At 39.2% G+C, this 15,659-nt stretch overlaps 1 protein-coding gene across 9 annotated transcripts in view; it reads left to right on the top strand.

Annotated features, from left to right (window-relative positions):
• RBM33 (RNA binding motif protein 33) overlaps positions 1 to 15,659 on the top strand; it is a 118,712-nt gene that overhangs the window by 22,718 nt on the left and 80,335 nt on the right. For 7 of the 9 annotated variants that reach the window (XM_082398933.1, XM_082398927.1, XM_082398929.1 and 4 more), the window contains exons 4-6: positions 984 to 1,060; positions 3,061 to 3,373; positions 7,472 to 7,588. In XM_082398933.1, the coding sequence (XP_082255059.1) occupies positions 984 to 1,060; positions 3,061 to 3,373; positions 7,472 to 7,588 (507 nt within the window). The remainder of the gene's footprint in view (positions 1 to 983; positions 1,061 to 3,060; positions 3,374 to 7,471; positions 7,589 to 15,659) is intronic. The other 2 variants (XM_082398932.1, XM_082398934.1) reach the window with 1 other exon arrangement.

Raw genomic sequence — 15,659 nt, forward strand, 5'->3', positions numbered from 1 at the left:
GTGTGAGGTGCCTCGGGATCTAAGAGACCGGCATGCACGCATGCAGCCTAACAAAGCCTGGAACTGTAGAAATTTGACCAGTTGGCGGAATCACTAGGCTGCTTCTACTTACTGATCTGATGAGTAGACAAGCCTGTCAAGAACAGGAGAGAGGGTCTAAGTTGTGTTTATTTTCATGTGTTCATCCGTACTGGACAAACCAGAGTTTTCTTTTAGTCCATTACCATTTCAGTTGGGCACTCTAGTTATCTAAAATCTGCTTATTTCTAAAATTCCACTATTTTTTTCTTTTGTTGTGCTAAATATAGTCAAATATTAAGGATACCATTTTTTTTTTATGATAAGAAAAAATTACTTGTTTATAGGGTACTGACAAAGGACTCGTTCCTTTTTTTTTCTTTCGTTAAGAGTTACAGTAAATATGATCATTATGCTTGCTGCTTCTATACTTATTTGACTGTGCATCTAAAAATTAGTCTGGGGCCTCCCTGGTGGCACAGTGATTAGGAATTCGCCTGTCAGTACAGGGGACACGGGTTCGAGCCCTGGTCCGGGAAGATCCCACATGCCACGGAGCGACTAAGCCCGTGCGCCACAACTACTGAAGCCCACGCGCCCTAGAGCCCGTGCTCCACAACAAGAGAAGCCACTGCGGTGGGAAGCCCGTGCACGGCAACGAAGAATATCCCCTGCTCGCTGCAGCTAGAGAAAGCCTGCGCACAGCAATGAAGACCCAACACAGCCATAAATAAATAAATTAATTAAAAAATAAATAAATAAAAATTAGTCTGGGGTAGTTAGCCAGTAGGCCATATGTAGAATCTAGACTGTCAAATGGTTATATCAAACTGAGAAAACTTTCTGAATGGCAGATGTTTTAATAACAAGGTTAGAAACAATCCAGTCAATGTAATTTTGCACTTTTGTAACAAGTCTTTTTTGTGGAAGTGACATGCATTAATTAGATTTCTTACTTTAATTAGAATCAATCGGATTTGTCAGATGAGGAGCTAAATGATGATCTTCTACAGAGTGATAACGAAGACGAAGAAAATTTCAGGTACTCAATATTAGCTCATTAAAAATGTTCTTTATGTAACTAAATTTCTAGTAACTAATTTATAATTATAGTGGGATGTAAATGATAATGTACTGTATCTTTAACATATGATTATATTGTAAACAGGATATTAATATAACTTTGATGTGGAAGCCATATATATTTTTCTATAAATACATCAACTGTTTAAAGTCAGTGTTGGTCTTGCATTTAACGACCTCTGAGAGCTCTGTTGAGTGCTGGTTATAGAAGTTCAGTACAGGTATATGCACTGCTCTTTTAAAGAATTCCTTTATTTGGACGGGGGGCAGTGGCCTCCGACTCTTAATACTGTTGGTCACAGTTTGATGTTACTGCTTTTGTTTTCATTTTAGACAGTTTTTATTTATACATATGTAGTAACTGAATTGCCATTTTGAAAATTCCTTTGGACTGTACTTCGACTCTAGTTGACTATCTGAATATAGTGGTTTTAGTCTGTTTGGGCTGCCATAACAAAATATCATAAAATGGGTAGCTTACAAAGAACAGAAATTTATTTCTCACAGTTCTGGGAGCCGGGAAGTCCAAGGTCAAGGTGCTGGCCTGGTTGGGTTCTAGTGAGGACCCCCAGCCCTCTCACTGTGTACTCACATGGTTGGAAGGTGGGAGGGAGCTCTCTCGGGTCCCTTTTGTAAGGGCACTGATCGCATTCATGAGGTTCCACCCTCATGACCTAGGCATCTCCCAGAGGCTTCACCTCCAGACACCATCACGTTGGGTGTTAGGATTCAACACATGAATTTGGGGGGGGTGGAGCACAAATATTCAGTGCATGGCAATAAAGAATATCTTTCTGTTGCTGACATAGTAATGCAATTATAAGAAGAGGAAGAGGCATTTAGTATACTCTGTTAGGTGGAGTAATTTTTTCAGTTTTATGAGGAAACATTTATTGTGAAAATATAGAGACACTTCTTGCTTATAAATGTAGTTAACAAATATATTCCATTCATTGTTGAGCTATAGATTTGTAATAGTTTTTCTAACATAAAGTAATTTTTATGGGTAACAAGTTTTAAATTAATCTATTCTGTCAGTTATTTGTTTCCCAGTTCCATTCTGTGACATCATTATTATATTTTGATCTTTTGAGTTAGTTAAGTTGCCCTTGAAATAAACCTTTGGAATTTTTTTAGCCATATGTCTTCAAGTGTATGTGGCATGTTCAATTTTTTGTTAGGATTGGATACTTAATAAGTGTAAACTTAGATCTAGCTACAAAACCTTGCATTTTAAGTGTTATTATGCATTTTTAATTGTTTGACATTTATCTGTTGTGATTTAACAGGTGGAATATGATTTCTTTTTTTGCAGTTTTAAAACTGCCTTCGTTTATTTTACTCAGAAATTAACTGTTTTTTTAAAATTTGTGGCTAGTATAAACTTTAGTTGAACATTGAAATGTATTTTCATGCAGATTTTTAATATTTTGATTTTTTAAATAGGAGTTTATAGTTTGCGTCATAGATTTAAAAAAGAAAACAAGTTGTTCTTAAAATTCCATCTGTGATTTTATAGAGTAATACCCCTAGTTTTACCTGGATGTTTTAGAAAATAGATACCACCCGTTTCATTTTGGAAGTTAGAATGAAACGTAGTCCATTTGCTTTCAGTCCTGGACTTTTGCCAGGTAGACCTGTTTCTCATGGTTGGTCTGATTCTCCCGGTCAAATAAGCTGCAGCTGATGATAGAGGGGGCACCTTATGCAGTAGGAGTCTGGTGCTGGCCCTGTGTACGTATAGCGCACTGAGCTCTGCGGTGTGCAGGCGGAGTTTGTAGTGCTGGCTTAGTAGGTAGCACGTTGAGTTTTGCTTTCAGTCATTGTTGTTGTCAGTGTGCCTTGATCAGTCACTGGAGTAACTTTTCACCGGTCTTTCTAACAGTTAACTTATGCAATGATTTAGTTTTGAGCTTCACTCCAGTTGCCTGCCTTTCTTTGTATTTTTGTCCCCTCTAGTTCTCAGGGTGTCACAATTAGTCTGAATACCACATCTGGCATGGTCACATCATTTGAACTGTCTGACAACACTAATGACCAGTCTGGAGAACAGGAATCCGAGTATGAACAAGGAGAGGATGAACTCGTTTATCACAAGTCTGATGGATCTGAACTGTATGCTCCTGAGTACCCGGAAGAAGGACAGTACGAAGGCCACGGTGCTGAGCTGACAGAAGACCACATCCAGTACGTGGGGGAGCCGGAGGAGGAGCAGCTGTACAGTGACGAGGTGTTAGACATCGAGATCAATGAGCCTTTAGATGAGTTCACAGTGAGTCTCTCTCCTTTGTATGGCTGAAGATAGCATGGCTGCCTGGGTATAGGTTTCTAGACTGATTTGAAGTCTGTTTCCCTCCCCTGGGAGGGCGGGAAAGTAGACCTTATTATCACTGTCTGCCAGTTTCTTTATCTGCGCTATGACAAAGTTTGTGTTGACAGCTTGTTTGGCCAGAGGTAATGCTCCTTTGTCATCCTGGAAGGCTGCACAGAATCATGACCTTGAGGAAGAAAACAGCTTTGTGTGGTGGAGATACACTGTCAATTGTTAGAAGTACTTAATGCAGGGCTTTTATCCAGGCTTTAGACAAGATCTGATAAAGTCCTTCTAAGGTGAAAAGATTATTGACCTGCTAAAGACATCTTTAAGGCGCTAATATTCCAGAGTGATTGATGTCCTGTTCATTCATCCTTTTTTGTAACCGAGAACTGTCTAAACATGAATAAAGAGATTGGAGGTTAGTTTAGGAAATGTCACACACAATTTGTTATCTGTAATCAGGAAGCAAAGATTGCACTGATTTTTATTTCAGAAAGGTGGTTTTGGTTGGTAGCTTTTTTTTTTTTTTTTTTTTTTAGGTTGAACTGTCAAGAAAGAAAAAGGTATTAGTGAAAGATGGCTCATCTGTCTTCATGATTTATCATTAAAAAAGATTTGTTTTTGAAATAAGCACTTAACGAAATTTATGTTGGAAGGACATGACCTCCACAGGTGCAATCGGATCTTAGGGTTTTCAGGGTGCTAGTCTCCCCCGAGGCGCAGTGTGAGTGGGGCTGCTGGCGTGGGGTCCCCCGAGGTGCAGTGTGAGCGGGGCTGCTGGCGTGGGGTCCCCCGAGGCGCAGTGTGAGTGGGGCTGCTGGCGTGGGGTCCCCCGAGGCGCAGTGTGAGTGGGGCTGCTGGCGTGGGGTCCCCCGAGGCGCAGTGTGAGTGGGGCTGCTGGCGTGGGGTCCCCCGAGGCGCAGTGTGAGTGGGGCTGCTGGCGTGGGGTCCCCCGAGGCGCAGTGTGAGTGGGGCTGCTGGCGTGGGGTCCCCCGAGGCGCAGTGTGAGTGGGGCTGCTGGCGTGGGGTCCCCCGAGGCGCAGTGTGAGTGGGGCTGCTGGCGTGGGGTCCCCCGAGGTGCAGTGTGAGTGGGGCTGCTGGAGTGGGGTCCCCCGAGGTGCAGTGTGAGTGGGGCTGCTGGCATGGGGTGGAGGCAGGCAGCGTTCGGGCTAGAGTTCTGCCTTTATCTCCTAATGTTTCCATTCAGAGTAGGTAATTTTTCATTTGAGAAAAAATGTGTGTGTGTGTGTGTGTAGTTTTGAAAGACACTAATTGTTTATGTGGAGCCTTAGAATATTTAGTTCCAAACACAGTTGCGTTTATATATCACAGTGTTGTTTTTAAGATTTATTCTTTTTGAAGGCTTTCTCTTTAGTAGATACAGTAATGAAAAAATGTTTCTGGGTTTGGTAAACAGAATCCTGTAAAAGGCATCATGGGTCCTTGTTTTTTCGATAACTCTGTAATGATTTGTTTTGGTAATAAACCCTTCAGTAGTGTGGACAGGTGCTCTCTGGTTTACTGGTGTGTCCATATACTATGTTAAAGTGAGACACTGTGATTTAAAATGATTCTTAAAAATTAAGCCAAGATCTTTTAAAAATGTGCCCCGTTATTTCCTGGTTAGAGCGTTTTAGTATTTCTACTGCTCATCCCTAAAATAAGATGGTCAGTCAGTCACATCCCTTGTAAATTCAAAAGCTCAACAGATATTTACCAGTGTCCAAGCAGTGGGGATGTAAGTATTGCTGAAATATGAAGCATGAAGCATGGCCCCTGCCTTCTGTTAACTTAGACTTTAGTGGAACAAATCACAGTGTGGAAAGTGCTTGATAGCACTTATACATGGTCACGTAAGAGGTATCTCTCACTTTGGTGTTCTTGCACAGTTTGTTGTAAAGAGAATTTTTAGTAAGTGAGGACTTTCCCTCTCTTATTTTCCAAACTTGAAGCTACATTTAGGCCCCTCGTTGTATAAAATCCAACTTAACTATCCAGCATCTTGTGCCTAAGATTCAGGTATTGAAAAGAAAAAAATGCAAATTCAATATACTCACAGTACTTCTCCACATTAAAATAAATTTTTTCAGAATTAAAAAAAAAAAATCTTAAAGTAAATAAATTTACTTAACTGAACGTGTCCAAATATTTTCACAGAGAGTTGTGAAGTTTAAAGGTAAGGCGAAGTTAGACGTCTTCCTGTGAGCAGTATCGGCTCACCTCAGTATATCCAGCTTTATAGCCACACTCGTTCCTTCCCTTCTTCCCGGTTTTTTGAAGATTATTGGTTTCTTTATAGTTATCACAGTGGTAGAATCTGGCACCGCCTCTTCTTTGCATGGGAAGAGAAAAATGGACTTAAGCTGTGAAATACTTTTCTCCAGCTCTGCAGTACGGGCCTCTTACTGTCTTCTTAGGCTGTCACTGGTGCACAGATTAATTAATTATTCATTATTAGAGTAACGAACATATGAGTAGATTGCAGTCCTGTGTGTCCCAGTGGTATTTTAGTTTATTAAATGGTTTATTTAACTGTGGTTCATGTCCTAGTTAGGACTTCTTAACTCGTACTCTAAAGCTAGAATTAACTGTACTCATCACGAGTATGTTCTATTTGAGCTCACACGTAACGTCACAGGGAGGAATTTTGTGTATAACTGGGAGTGGAATCATAAAATCGCAGAATTTTACAATTGGAAGGAACAGTCTTACGTATGAAGAAACTGCGTTTTCCCATAAAAAGTTGGTAGTAAATTGTGGTGTTCTTTCCTTTCATACTCAAAAAAATTTTTTTGAATTTTGCTGTCCTAATCTTGAGAGTGAATTGGGATTTGATGTAAAAACTTGTGTTCTTGTATTAGGAAGAGATGTATATTATTTATTATTCAACAGAATATTAGAACACTGTCAGATGATTTATACTTTTGAGCACAACCAGATTTACTTAGTGCCTTTGAAGTTAACATAGATTGAGATTTCATAAACATTGTTCTGTAAAAACAATTTCAGATTGGTAATTTATGTAATGGATAGCAGATTTTTGTTTCCCAGTGAGAGTTCAGTGGTGTAGACTGTTCTCCATTGTATGTTGGCTGAAAATTTTGATTAGCATCGTATCTGACAGTTTTGCTCTCCATGAATCATGGGTAGTGATAGTTGCTCTTTTAGGTAGGATGGTAACAGTTTCTTTTGGGAAGTAAAATGCAGTGTGTTTGGACAGTCTTGAGAGACAGTTGTGGGGACTAAGGTGGTCTGTCACCTTGGGTACAGCTGCTGTTCTTTGTAGAGAGACTATTGGATTCTGGGCAGTAGGGCTGTGCAGGTCCCGCAGCTGGTCCGCTCTTCCTTCCTGCCTATTGTTCACTTGAGCTGGTGGCCAGGGGCACTGGGGAGTTCAGCTCCCCTGGAGGGGATCAGATCATGTTACTTGTAGTGATACCTGTAGGAGCCCTTCTTTCCTTGCAGTTGTTGTTTCTAGCCAGCTTGCCTGCTTCCTTCTCTATGCCCTCAAGAGATGCCTGCCTGCTGCCGTGCCCTTACATTTCATGCAAACCTGGAATCATCCTTCTAATTCAAGGGAGCGGCTGATGGAGCAACTAATTCTAACATGTAATTTTAATACAGCTCCTGAGTTGAATTGAATTGCCCATACTTTTGTTGTCTTCTGTTGCTGTAAAAACGGTTCGAGTTGGGCATGATTCCAGCCCGCGTACTGCTGCTGAGCTGCTCTGTGCAAGCACATACACACTTTCTTTTAAGATTATATTTCCTTAGTGTTGCTTTGAAGAGGAGCTACTTGTCAGGGCCCTTGGAGGTTGAAGCAGGGTCCGTGTCACTCCCTGTAGCGACTGGGTTGGCGTACTGCTCTCTCGCTCTCATGAACACCCAGGGGAGGCCCCATTCTGGTTTTGTGCTTAGTGCTTTTCTGCTCAGTCTGATAATTGCCATAGTAAAATTTGCTAACATAACTAAGCATGAGTCATGAAGGTGAAAAGTGCTTAAAAACCCCAAAGCTATATGAGAAAAACTTACTTTCTCTTTAATGGCTGTTAGGATGAAGAATACTTGCAGGCTTGTGGGCAACAAGGGATGAAAGAGCAGGAAGACTGTGTTGCTGAAGAGGAATTAGATGAGATTACTGATTCCCAGGTTGCTCCTGAAACTGAAGAGGTATTTGTTCATCTTTTAAAAAGAGTCCAAAAGTTTGCTGGAGTTTTTTTTTTTCTTCTAGATTTAAAATGAGCATCCTTTTAATATTAGCGAAAAGTTGATACATCTCTTCTTTGAAGTATGAGTGTAGTTTAAAAAAACCCACAAAAACAAAACCCTGAGCTTTCTAGAATCTTTGGACAGTGAGTTCTGGTTAGCTGTGGCTTCCAGATAGCTGTTTGCCCTTTGAGTGTTAGAATGTTTTAAATGTTTTATGGGAGTGTGGGTAGAAATGTTTTGAAATGCGCAGTATATGTTAGTGCTTTGAAAGGAGTGCTGTAATTATTTCAAATTAGTTAACGTTAGTTAATTTTGACCATTATTCAAAAAATACTGCAGAGTTCCCTGGATTTAGGTGCTGTGTTAGGTATTGAAGAAACAAGGATGATTGAGAAGCTTGGTTCTTGTGCTCAAGGTACTTGCAGCCTCATAAAAGGGAGAGAAGACGTGGGCAAATTCCAGTGATGTAAACATAGACGTAAACCTCCCGGAAGAGAGGCTCAGGTACATGCTTTAGCAGCTCACACAGGGGACCTCTCCGGTCGGGTGTGTGTCTTGAGGATGGATTGGGGAACCGGGGTGGGATGTGTTGAGGCTTTATGGAAGAGGTAGCCTGTGAAGTAGGTCTGGAAAAATAGATGTCATTGGACGAATAGAGGTGTGCTCTGAGATGGAGGCTTATAGATTCTGTTTTCCAACCTTAGAACTTGTCCCATGGGTCAAGCATGTGAGCCACAAAATCATTCTATAGTCTTAGAACTTGTGGGTTAAAATTTTTTTTTTCCATATTAATGTTTTTTCTCACTTATTTTCCTTAATACTTTTTTCCCTCTTTTTCCCAAGAGATCATGAAAAGTGGTATTTCACTGGCTTAGGTCATTTCCTTTAGGTTTTACACCAGTGCTTTAGAAACTCAGTATACAAAATATTTAGCCTTTCTTTTCCCTAATATAATGCTACGGCAGATTATATGAACACTTACAGACACTTTCTGGGACACATCCTTGCTTTTCCCCAACGAGCTAAATTTAACTTCTCTTTTTGTGCTTTCTCTCTGTCTCTCTTGCTATTTGAAATAATTTGAAACTTAGAGAAAAGGTAGAATAGTAGAACGCTCCCTTTTCCCAGATTCTTCAATTGTAGGCAAATATATTTAGCCCAAGGAACCAAGACAAAGCTAAAGAAGATGTTAAGTAAGAAATGGTTCTCCTACTGGTGACTGCTCTGTTCTGAGTGACGAGCCACGGAACCGAGGTTCAGGGAGGCCCGATTTATGCGGGTCGTGTTTAGCACCACGTTGTGCCCAGCGCAGAGCCAGTACGAGCCTAGATTAGGTCAGACCTGTGAAAGGGTGTTTTGGCAAAAGATCTCTGAGAGAGAAATCTAAGAAGCTGTTAAGGCGGGGGGGACAGACGGAAGTGGCTGTGGAGGTCATTCTGGGGGTGAGTAGTTGAAAGGGAAACCTGGGAATCCAGCGCCCATTAGTTAGTTCATGTCCTCTTCATTAGTTTGTAGTATTTTGTAGTTGGAAAATTAATGCCATAGTTTTTTTTTTTCCCCCCAGTAATTTATTCTTTCAGCATTTTAGGTAATACTTCTCCTTACTCTGATAATGTATTGTGTTTGTAGCATATTTTAGAGTGAGAAGAGGTTTTGTAGATTTTAAGCTTTAAATGATCTCTGGAGATATAAACTATTTTATTGTAAAGCAGTTAAAGAATAAGAATGCTAGTAGGTGTTATGCTATTGCTTGGGTGCCTTCTGGAACTGATAAGGTATGACTTGTAGATCTAGATGTTTCCGACTTTGGTTCCTGAACTGTATTCATTAAAATATTGAAGCAAAAGTGGATTATTATTTAAAAAAATGGTAATCTTACCTTCCATTTTCAGTGTCTTCTGAACAGAGAGATTGAGGGAGAGAGTTATCTTTGGAGGAGCATGAATGATCAGACCCAGCCCTCAAGTAAATGGACTCATAACATGTATGAGTTAATATAACAATATCTCAGACATACTTAGGAAGGCTTAATCATTGGGGGAAAAGTTAGATCCCTTCCTTGTACCTTATGCCAATATTGATCTCAGATTAATTCACACCAAACTTTACATGTATTAGAAGAAAATGTTTTAATGTTTTAATAATGGTGTGTTAGCCTTAGGCTTATCTGCAAAACAGAAAACTCACCAAATAGTACAAGTTTATTTCTCACTGATGTCAGAAAATTCCAGAAGGCATTTCAGATCTGGTATTGGCCTCATGAGGTAATCACGTACCCAGGCTTCTTCCAGACTTCCGTGGTACAACTCCAGGGCTGCTGGTCTTACCATGGTCCACATCCAAGCAGTGGGTTGCAGGAAGACTGAATGAGACCATGCCCACCCTTTGAAGACACGTCCCAGAGTTCTCAAACAACACTGTGTAAACATCTCATGAGTTACGTCTTAGTTACGTGGCTGTACTTCACAGCAAAGGAGACTGGTGAATATAGTGTTTTATTAGGTGACAGCATGTTCAGTTAAAAGCTGGGAGTTTCATGATTAAGGACGTGATAGAGAATGAGTAAAAATGAGTACCAAGTTGTCTTGGTTTCACTACTCTACTACTCTTGGTATTAGGCCTTTTTAAGCCATAAAGGAAAAGAATGATTTGATCATACAGAAATACCCCAAAACACTATGAACAAGTTTAGACAATATGAGGAAATATTTACACATGAGCCTAAGAATTAATATATGTAGTAAAGTTAATATGTTCAGTATGGAAGAGTTAACATATTCAGTATGTTCCGTATATACAGATGAGCACTCCTGTAGAAAGAAGGGCAAATAATGTGAGAAAGTAATCCAAAAATAACATAAGCAAATGATCACTAAGTATATAAAATATATTCAATAAAATAAAAATTATAACAGTTGAGAATTCTAACCTGTCTTAATATTGGCAAAAATCAAAACTATTGGTCAGGTATTTTTTATTCTGTTGGGATTATTTTGGAAGTATTGACTGCCAGAAGAATTTTCCACAATTCTGTCATGTCTCTGCATGTTCGGGGGAGCAAGGCACCTCCTTTGTTCCCGACAATCTTTTCAAGGATGTTTTTGTAGCAGCATCTAGGAAAGACGCATCTTTCCCTGGAGCAGGAGGCAGCCATGCCTTCTGCACATTATAACAGTTCCCTAAACTCAGTGCCCCTCCTGTAATACAGCTACCTTTGCGCAGGGTCACCTGGCCTTCTTTGTCAGATGGCCCAATGGGAATTGGGGCTTAGGGAGCTGGGCCCAAATGCTACTGCTATTGTTAAAAGTAATGAATTGTCCTAGTCTGTGGCTGAGAGTCTCGTGCCTTCTCACAGCCTCCATGAAACAGTGGCAGGCTACCTTATTAACTTGCAAGAAGAGTAAAATTACAGACCCTACACTGTTCGTGACAGTATCAAAAGCCTGAAGGTCCTTGGCTCAATAATTCCACTTTGATGAAGTTATCCAAGAGTTAATCTAAGATGTGTTCAAGGATACGTGCACCGGGTATTTGTTTGCAGCGTTGAAAATAAGTGGAACCAATGTAAATAGATTTTTCTAAAAGGTTGAATAAATGATGGTCAGGGAACTGCAGGTTGCCAAAGGATGCCCTTGCTCTGTTGGACATGGAAAGAGGCTCGTGATGCGTTAAGTGAAAGAGCAAGCTAACAGATTTCCTCCCCTTAGGTTCCTCCATAGTTTTGCATGTCTAAATGTGTGTGTGTGACTCTCAAACACGTGTCTGGATGGATAAAGACAGAAATGGTGATAGTGATTACCTCTGGATGGTGGGATTATTTTATACTTTGTGTGTCAAATATTTTAAAATGTTTTTGCCACGAATAAAATAACTTTTGTGAACAGAGAAATACAGAGTGGTTAAAATTTGATCCTTGGTGATTTGGAGGGGAAAGAAGTAGAATGCATTTGTTTAACTCCTGTGATTTCTAGTTGCTGCTAACTCTCACTTGAAACATCTTAATGCTTGTGTTTTCTATGTGACTCTTTTTATAGAGAAGAAAGTAAACTCTCATCCAGATTACATAGTTTATACCATCTGTTAAGAGGTATATTATTTGCTTTTTCTTTTAAGCTGTATGTTCCATAATTTAATTTTAAATATAGTATTTAAAAATATTTTTAAAAAGTCACTCATACAGTTTCCTTATCCTCTGTCCTTGATTGTTGGTTTGTTTATTACCTTGTTTATGCTGCTTGTTTTTGTACTGACTGAAAATTCTTTGTATTGCTCTTTGCTCTCAGGACTTAACTAGTCCTTCTTGGAGGCAGGTGTTGTGCTGGTCTTTTCTCCTGGCAACAGATGTTTTGGGCTTGTTTTCTTCCTCGTAGTGGAATCGCTGAATGTCAGTCAAAGAGATCATTATTGAGAACTTGTATGCACGGTACTGTTGTAGGTGCTGGGAGGTATTATTTCAGTACCTTTTGGTAGGCTTTGCTTTTGGAGGGCTGTCCTCCCATCTTTTTTAGAAGTATAAATAAGTTACAGAGTCCTCAGGGAAGAGCAGCAGTTTTATTTTGCCGCATACACCTGTGTTTTGGTGTCTTGCTAGTTTTTTGACCCATTTTCTTAAATTAACTGCAGTGTGTTGATGAACCAAACCTTTGCACTCCACCTTGCGTTGCAGCGTTCATGGCTCTGGGTTGCTTAAGACGGAGGTGGAAGGCATATTGCAGTTTTTCAGTTGACTTCTTTCTAGGAGTTACGTTTAAGTACACATTAGAATCTGAATTATGGAACTAAAAAGTAATTTCAGTTGAAAAGTCTATTTTCAGTGGCTCCTTTTATTTAACTAATGTTCTTGCTTGGTTAATACAAAGGAATCACTGTACTCGAAACAAATTAGAAAGACCCAATTACGAAGACTAACTCTCAAGCCTTTCTAATTATACAGCCACTTCAGTGTCAGTGATGCTTTTGTCTTCAAACATGGTTAAAAAGGTTTTGGCTTGTATAGAGGAACAAGTGAGAAGTTTAAAAATATCTTTGCACTATTTAAATTCGAAATACTTTTAAAATTGTCATAACATTTACATTCAGTGATAGGCACACATCTGAGGTATACGTTCAGTGTTTTGATACATGTATACATCCAAGTTACTGTCCTTCTGTTGGTGAGAAACAGTTCATCATCCCAGAAAATTCCCCCTTGTTTCTTTCTAGTCTGTCCTGACTCCTCTCAGAGGCAAGCCGTGTTCTTAGTTCTGTTGACTTAAATTAGTCTTTCCTAGTCTAGAACTTCATGTAAATGTAATCATACATTTATGTAATCAGTATGTGATGAGGTAATGCTGTGTGTCTAGCTTCTTTTGCTCACCGTAATGTTTTTGAGGTTCATCCAAGTGGTCGTGTATGTCAGTAGTCAACAGTTCATTCCATTTTATGGATATACCTATTTGTTTTCTCCTGATAATAGATATTTGGGTTGTTTCCAGTTTTTTTTGTTGTTATTATGAATAACTCAAAGCTTATTTTACACGTCATTTTGTGAATGTAATTTTTCGTTTCCCTTGGCATTAACTAGGAGTGGAATTACTGAGACAGGGTGGAAATGTGTTTAATGCTATAAGAAACAGCTGAATGGTTTTCCAAAGTGTTTGTACCGTTTATACTCCCACCAGTTGCGTATGAGAGTCTCAGTTCTCCCATTTGTTTGTCTAGTTTTTGTCCCATTATTTGTTGTAAACGCTTTTCCATTGAGTTGCCTTAGTGCTTATGTTGAGAATCAATTGACCACTTAAGTTTGGGTCTCTTTCTGGAATCTCTTTTTTGTTCTATTGCCAATACTACACTGTCTTGGTTACTCTGGCATGAAATCAGGAAGTGTAATTCACCAGTTTTGTTCCCTTTTCAAGATTGTTTTGGCTATTCTAAATCCTTTGAATTTTGCATATAAATTCTGTAATTCACTTGTCAATATCTATTAAAAATCCGGTTGGGATTTTTATGAAAATTACATTGTATCTTTAGATCATATTGGGGGAAAACTAACATCGTAATAACCATGTTGCCTGTTGATAAACACAGTTTAATTCTTCCTACTTGTTTTTTTTATTTCTTTCTTTTGCTGTGATCTCCAGCATTATGTAGGATAGAAACATTGAGGGCACTAGTTTTTGCCTTGTTCTTCATAGTAGGTGTAAAATAGTCAATATTTCATCAAGTAAGTAATATAAGCTACTTGGAGGTTTTTCAGTCAAATTGAAGTTCTTTTCTATGTCTAGTTTGCTGAGATTTTTTTTTTTTAAATCAGAAATGAGTGTTGAATTTTGTCAATGCTTCTTCTGCATCTGTTGAGATAATCTTGTGACTTTTATCCCCCGTTTTATTAATGTGAATTAAATTAGCTTTAAAAACTGTTAACTATATTCCCGAATTAATTTCCATTTTGCAGGTTTTTCCATTAATGTCCTCTTTCTATTCTGGGATCCAGTCCAGGGCACCACATTGCTGTCTTGTCTCCTCTGGTCTGTAATAGTTTGTTGGTCTTTCCTTGAGTTTCTCGACCTTGATAGTCTAAAGAAGTACTGGCCAGGTGTCCTGTGGAATGTCTCCCAACCTGGGCTCGTCTAATGTTTTTCTCATGATGATACTGGGGTTATGGATTTTTGGAAAGAATACCATGGAGGTTAGGTGTCCTCATTCCATCATACCACTGGGTACAGGACCTCCCTGGCAATGTCACCCTTGATTATGTGGTGAGGTGGCCTTTGCCAGTTAAAGATAGTAATTCTGTAAAGTTACTGTCTTTCACTTTCTCTGCTCTCTTCTTTGGAAGCAAGTAACTAAGTCTAGTCTGCACCCAAGGCAAGGGAGAGGAGGGACTTAAGGTCCACCCCTGGAGGAGGGGAGAGTATGTACATATATTTGGAATTCTTCTCGAAGTAAGATTTGTTAAATTGATTTTTGAATGTTAAATCAACCTTATGCTTCCGGCTAAACCTCACTTGGTCGTGACGAATTTTCCTTTTATTTTTTGCTGGATTCCATGTGCTTTTATTTTCTTAAGGAATTTTGTCTCTGTATTCACGAAGGAGGTTGGTCTGTAATTTTATTCTCTTGTAATTTTTGCACAATTTAATTGCTCAGTCTTTCCAGCTTGTAAATTTTAACTGTTGGTAGAATTAGATACTTTTTGTATTTCATGATATAGTAAAGAAATATTCTCTATCAAATATTTTGTAAGCACTAAAAACTTTTGGGAAGTTTTTTAAAGCAGTGTTCTCTATAGTTGTTTTCTATTGGGTTGGCCAAAAAGTTCCTTCAGTTTTTAAACTAAAAATAAAAGACACATTTTTCATGTTCATCAAGAACTTTATTGAACAACACATTCACCCTTTTGTTCCACTACCTTCTGCCAAGAACTGCAAACAACTGTTCCAGGTGCCCTTTACAATCTTCCAGGGAATTGAAATGTTTTCCATTAAGAGAAGTTTGTAAATGGAAATCCGAAGATGCAATGTCTGGTGAATACGGGAGATGAATTAGAACTTCCCAGCCAAGCTGTAACAGTTTTTGCCTGGTCATCAAAGAAACATGCGGTCTTGTGTTACCCTGATGGAAGATTATGTGTTTTCTGTTGACTGATTCCGGATGCTTTTCGTCGAGTGCTGCTTTCAGTTGGTCTAATTGGGAGCAGTACTTGTTGGAATTAATTGTTTGGTTTTCCGGAAGGAACTCATAATGGAGGACTCCCTTCCAATCCCACCATATATGCAACATCACCTTCTTTGGATGAAGACCGGCCTTTGGCGTGGTTGGTGGTGGTTATTTTCGCTTGCCCCACGATTTCTTCCATTCCACATTATTGTACAGTATCCACTATTCATCGCCCATCACAATTTGTTTTAAAATGGAACATTTTCATTGCAGTTAAGTAGAGAATTGCATGCAGAAATACGGTCAAGAAGGTTTTTTTGCTTAACTTATGTGAAACCCAAACATCAAAGTGATGAATGTAACCAAGCTGGTGCAAATGATTTTCAACACTCAA

Source organism: Balaenoptera borealis (assembly GCF_965194805.1).
Source record: "Balaenoptera borealis genome assembly, chromosome: 7".
NCBI lineage: Eukaryota > Metazoa > Chordata > Mammalia > Artiodactyla > Balaenopteridae > Balaenoptera > Balaenoptera borealis.